The 6,000-nt window shown below is 53.6% G+C and overlaps 1 protein-coding gene across 3 annotated transcripts in view; it reads left to right on the top strand.

Moving 5' to 3' along the window:
* The window catches only part of KMT5B (lysine methyltransferase 5B), a 49,051-nt gene extending 44,064 nt beyond the window's left edge, over positions 1-4,987 (top strand). For all 3 annotated transcript variants that reach the window (XM_068166664.1, XM_068166663.1, XM_068166665.1), the window contains one exon: positions 212-4,987. In XM_068166664.1, coding sequence (XP_068022765.1) covers positions 212-1,680 — 1,469 coding nt within the window. In that variant the 3' untranslated portion in view covers positions 1,681-4,987. The remainder of the gene's footprint in view (positions 1-211) is intronic.
* Positions 4,988-6,000: the final 1,013 nt, after the last annotated feature.

Below are 6,000 nucleotides of genomic sequence, written 5' to 3' on the forward strand. Positions count from 1 at the left end.
TGTTTGACCCCTTTGGCAGATCCTTTTGTGTCCCAGGAGCAGCTTACAACAGGAGCAAGACAGGTTTGTGTTAGCCAGAAACAGGTCCTAGAGGATGCAGAGGTTGCAATGGAGTGGTTAAAACAAATGCAGTACCTGCAGCCTTGGGGAGGGGAGGAAGCTGAAGAGAAAGCAGTGTGGTAACCTCCCACCCCCCCTGTTCCTTTTGCAGCTAACAGAAAATCTTCAATTGGCATCAAAAAGAACAGCAAAAGCAGGACACTGACGACGAGACAGTCGATAGCCAGAATTCCAGCAGCAGCCAATTCTACCTCAGCTAAACTAACTCACCTAAACAATTCCAGGGTACCAAAGAGACTGCGCAAGCCTGCAAAGCCTTTACTTTCCAAGATCAAGTTGAGAAACCAGTGCAAAAGGCCGGAGCAGAAGAGCGCTTCCAGAAAGCTGGAGATGGGAAACTTGGTTCTCAAAGAGCCTAAAGTGGTTTTGTACAAAAACCTGCCCCTGAAGAAGGAAAAGGAGGCAGAGGGACCAGTCCGAGCTGCGGCCTCCGGCGGGTGCCTGACGAGGCACGCGGCGAGAGAACACAAACTGAACTCTCTGAAAGGTGCTCACGAGCATGGGGACATCCCTCCCTGCACATACATCACCAGGAGGTCAATGAGAACCAGGCTGAGCTTGAAGGAGACCTCTGACCTAAAGCTTGAACCAAATACTTTGGATGGCTACAAGAGCAACTTGAGCAGGACACAGGCAGACGGCGAGGAGCAGCAGGCTCGCGTCAGCAGCGACGGCGACCGTGGACCAGCGCAGAAAGGGGAGGGCAGGTGCCAGAAAAGCGAGGCAGGCGCGTCCAGGAAGAAATCTCGGCCGGGCAAGCTGGTGAAGGGCCCTGCAAAGGCAGAGCAGGCTGACGCTATGCACAACCCCCCCGGGAAAGACGACGTCCCAGACCTGATCGGCTCCCGCGTGGAGCCGGCAGAGAGGACCCAGGCAGCGGAGGCGCCGGTGGCAGGCTACAAGGACTGCGTCCCTGCCCCCGGGGGCTGCTCCCTGGTGACATCCGACAGCTTCAAAGCAAAGGAGAGCTTTAGAACTGCCAAAAGCAAAAAGAAAAGGCGGATCACCAGGTATGACGCACAGCTCATCCTGGAGAACAGCTCCGGCATCCCCAAGCTGACGCTGCGCCGGCGCCACGACAGCAGCAGCAAGGCCACCGAGCAGGAGGGCGACGGCATGAGCTCCTCCAAAATAAGCATCAAGCTGAGCAAAGACCACGAGAAGGATAACAATTTATATGTAGCAAAGCTAAACAACGGCTTCAACTCAGGATCAGGCAACAGCTCAACTAAACTCAAAATCCAGCTCAAGAGGGAGGAGGAGAACCGAGGGCCCTACCCCGAGGACCTCCACGAGAACGGAGTCTGCTGCAGCGAAACCCTCTCCCTTCTGGAGTCCAGGATGGAGGTGGATGATTACGGTCACTACGAAGAGGAAACGGCAGATGAGTCTTCGTCAGAGGAGGATGATGAGGAGGAAGATGATTATGATGATGAATTTGATGACTTTATCCCTCTTCCTCCAGCGAAGAGACTAAGGCTTATCGTCGGCAAGGATTCCATAGACATCGACATTTCCTCCAGGAGGAGAGAAGATCAGTCTCTAAGGCTCAATGCGTAGGCCTCTGCAGAGGCCTCTACCCCGGCCTGGATGTCGTTTTAAAGCAAACAACAGGAATGAAAGGTTGAAATGAAACGAAGCAGACAAACAATCACAGCAGAGAACCCCCCTGCAGAACCTCCGTCGGATGATTCCTCTCGGCCCAAGAACTTCCCCCGAGTCCCTCCTTGGCAGCACTTGGTTGTGTTTGTTTTATTCACCCCTTGGGAGTAACCTTGTAGAAAGTGTACAGCATTCTGACATTCTTCTGAAAACAAAAAAGTCTGATTTGTGCAGATTTTTATTGTACTTTTTAATAGCCCCTTCCTAATGTGCAATTCTGGAGTTTAGAGGTAAAAAAGAAAAAAAAAAGGAAAAAAAAATGCCCCCCCCCCCCCCCCCCTTCTCTCTTGCAAAGGAAACAAAGGCAAAACAAAGCTGGAGCAAAGAGACGAAGTTGCAGCAAATCTGTTTCGTGCAGGACAGTGACTAAGTGCAGTGTGGCTACGGAATCCTCCTGTGCTCCTCCGCTCAGCCAGGAGCATTGGCTGTGCTCCTCCCAGGGCTGGCCAAGGGATTCCAACTAGATCACAGCAGCAGCATTGAGGTTTTCTACTCCCTGTGAATATCACCAGCAATGATCCACAGCCTCCCCACTTCTTTTCTAGAGGGTTTGCTTTCTTTCATCCCCCCCCCCCCACCCTCCTCTCTCCCTGGAGTTTTGGCAGTTTGAACACTGTAAAAGCTGTCCCACACCTACTGTTTGTGGCCTTTGTTCTAGTAGCTAACCGCTGGCTCGTTGGAAGTCGGATTGGCTTCCGGAGGCCGGCCGAGCGGTTTGGCTTCCGGAGGCCGGCCGAGCGGTTTGGCTTCCCGGAGGCCAACTTGGTGTCTGGAAGCCAGATTAGTTTCTGGAAGTCAACTTGGTTTGGCTTCCGGAGGCTGGCCGAGCGGATTAGCTTCCCGGAGGCCAACTTGGTGTCTGGAAGCCAGATTAGTTTCTGGAAGTCAACTTGGTTTGGCTTCCAGAGGCCAGCCGATCAGTTTGGCTTCCCGGAGGCCAACTTGATGTCTGGAAGCCAGATTAGTTTCTGGAAGCTGACTTGGTTTGGCTTCCGGAGGCCAGCTGAGTGGTTTGGCTTCCAGAGGCCAGCTGATCGGATTGGCCTCTGGAGGCCAGCTGCTCGGTTTGGCTTCCTGGAGGCCAACTTGGTATCTGGAAGCCAGATTAGTTTCTGGAAGCTGACTTGGTTTGGCTTCCTGGAGGCCAGCCACTCGGTTTGGCTTTCTGGAGGCCAACTTGGTATCTGGAAGCCAGATTAGTTTCTGGAAGTCAACTTGGTTTGGCTTCCCGGAGGCCGGCCGTGCAGATTGGCTTCCCGGAGGCCAACTTGGTGTCTGGAAGCCAGATGAGTTTCTGGAAGTCAACTTGGTTTGGCTTTCCGGAGGCCGGCCGAGTGGATTGGCTTTCCAGAGGCCAGCTGATCGGATTGGCTTCCTGGAGGCCGGCCGGTTTGGCTTCTAGAGGCCAGCTGAGTGGTTTGGCCTCTGGAGGCCAACTTGGTGTCTGGAAGCCAGATTAGTTTCTGGAAGTCAACTTGGTTTGGCTTCCGGAGGCCGGCTGCTCGGTTTGGCATCCTGGAGGCCAGCTGCTTGGTTTGGCTTCCAGAGGCCAGCTGCTTGGTTTGGCTTCCAGAGGCCAGCTTGGTGTCTGGAAGCCAGATTAGTTTCTGGAAGCCGACTTGGTTTGGCTTCCTGGAGGCCAGCCGCTCGGTTTGGCTTTCTGGAGGGCGGCCAAGTGGCTTGGCTTCCGGAGACCAGCTGATCAGTTTGGTTTCCCGGAGGCCAACTTGGTGTCTGGAAGCCAGATGAGTTTCTGGAAGTCAACTTGGTTTGGCTTTCTGGAGGCCGGCTGAGCGGATTGGCTTCCCGGAGGCCGGCTGAGCGGATTGGCTTCCCGGAGGCCGGCCGGTTTGGCTTCTAGAGGCCAGCTGAGTGGTTTGGCCTCTGGAGGCCAACTTGGTGTCTGGAAGCCAGATTAGTTGCTGGAAGTCAACTTGGTTTGGCTTCTGGAGGCCGGCCGCTTGGTTTGGCTTCCGGAGGCCAGCTGCTCGGTTTGGCTTCCTGGAGGCCAACTTGGTGTCTGGAAGCCAGATGAGTTTCTGGAAGTCAACTCGGTTTGGCTTCTGGAGGCCGGCCGCTTGGTTTGGCTTCTGGAGGCCGGCTGCTCGGTTTGGCTTCCCAGAGGCTAACTTGGTGTCTGGAAGCCAGATTAGTTTCTGGAAGTCAACTTGGTTTAGCTTTCCAGAGGCCGGCCGAGCGGATTGGCTTTCCGGAGGCCGGCTGAGCAGTTTGGCTTTCTGGAGGCCAGCTGATCGGTTTGGCCTTGCGGAGGCCAGCCGGCCGGTTTGGCATCTGGAGGCCAACTTGGTGTCTGGAAGCCAGATGAGTTTCTGGAAGTCAACTTGGTTTGGCTTCTGGAGGCCGGCCGCTCGGTTTTTCTTCTGGAGGCCGGCCGCTCGGTTTGGCATCTGGAGGCCAACTTTGTTTCTTCATGAAGCAGAAGGCGGAAACCCAGCAGTAATAATGCAAAGGTGTTGAGAGTTTGCTGCCTGTGGTACATTGTATGTACAGATGGTCGCAGGCTGCAGCAGAGGAGTTTTGGGTCTGGTGTATTTATTGCTCGTGCTGTAAATGACCCCCCCTTGTATTTAACACTTTTCAATACTTTTAGATAAAAAAAACAAAAGAAAGGAAAAAAAAAAACAAAACCCACAAATTGTTCTTTGCAAGAATGATTGGTGCTTATTTTTTCAAGACTTTGCTGTGAAATGATTGTGGTTCCCACAGGGCAGCATCGATCCACTCGACTTCAGCGCTCCTCAGACCGCCACCGTTTGGGGCTTTGGGTTTGGTTTGGGTTTGGTTTTCTGTTGCACTTGTAAAATGCTACAAGGAATTTAAAGAGAGAGAGAGAGAGAGAGAGAGAGAGAATCTATTCACTTTAACTTATGATAGTTTTATGAAATTAAAGAAGCAAACAAAACAACTTTAAAGTCACAGCTTTTGTTCTGTGGTAACCTAGACCTTGTTTGTCTTTCGAGCAGCAGTTGTAACAGACTGAAAAGAAAAGGAGCAAACAAAGAACCTGTAAATGTTGTACATATTTGTGTGTCGTGAGAGAATCTTTTCCTCTTCTTTTCTTTTTGGTTTGGGTTTGGTTTTGCTTTTGTTTTTTGTCACAAGGACTTGAGGGAACTTGCCAGAAGGGTTTTTAAGTTTAGAAATCACGTCCATGCCAATAAAACAGGAAACTTGTCAACCCGGCTGTCAGCGCTGCAGCGGTTGGAGTTCTTTGCTCATACCCAGGTCAGCCTCTCAGAGCCTGCTCTCTGCCCAGGAGGAGCAGGGCAGAGCCAGCCTGGGCTCTCTGGCTTTTAATCAAAGGTTGTTAGGAAGCTGGTGGCCGTGATGGACTTGCTCACACCCCTCAGTCACCTCCTTCACGGCTCCTTCCTCTGGCACGTGGCTGCCACAAGCCTCTGCTCTGGGGTCAGGTGGAGTCTGTGGGTGCAGGGGTAGGAACCAAAGCCTCAGCAGAAGCCTCTGCTCTGGGGTCACTCAACCAGGTGGAGTTCGTGGATGCAGGGTGGAGGAACCAAAGTCTAAGCATCCAAGCTGTGTTGCTGGATGAGTTGGATCTGCTCTGGCTGCAGAGCATTCCCATGGCAAGCTCAGCTGGTCTCTTAGTAGTGCCCTGTGGTAGGACCATGGGCACTGGAACCCAGACCAAGAGAGACAGGAAGCTGTGGGAGAGTCCCAGGGGAGGCTGTGAGGATGCTGAAGGGCCTGGAGCAGCTGTGTGAGGAGGAAAGGCTGAGCCCTGGGGCTGAGAGCCTGCAGAGGAGAAGGCTGAGAGGGATCTGAGCAATGTCTGTAAATCCCTGAGGGATGGGGGGCAGGGAAGGGCCAGGCTCTGCTCAGTGGTGCCCAGGGACAGGGCAAGAGGCAGTGGACACAAACTGGAACCCAGGAGGTTCCACCTCAACTTGAGGATGCTGTGTGAGGCTGCTGGAGCCCTGGAGCAGGCTGCCCAGAGAGGTTGTGGAGTCTCCTGCTCTGGAGACTTTCCAGCCCCACCTGGATGTGTTCTGGGTGCCCTGCCCTGGGTGCCCTGCTCTGGCAGGGGTTGGATGGATGATCTCTGGAGGTCACTTCCCGCCCCTGCATTCTGTGGTTTTGTGATTCTCTGCCCAGAAGAGCAGGAGCTTTAGTTTAGCTGAGCACCAGCTGCAGAGTGCTGGTGGAAGCAGGAGTGGGTTAGCCTGGGGGCTGCTGTGG

The sequence above is a fragment of the Melanerpes formicivorus genome, unplaced genomic scaffold (genome assembly GCF_026170545.1).
Source record: "Melanerpes formicivorus ecotype bairdi unplaced genomic scaffold, bMelFor1.0.p_v2 SCAF_103, whole genome shotgun sequence".
NCBI classification, from domain to species: Eukaryota; Metazoa; Chordata; class Aves; order Piciformes; family Picidae; genus Melanerpes; species Melanerpes formicivorus.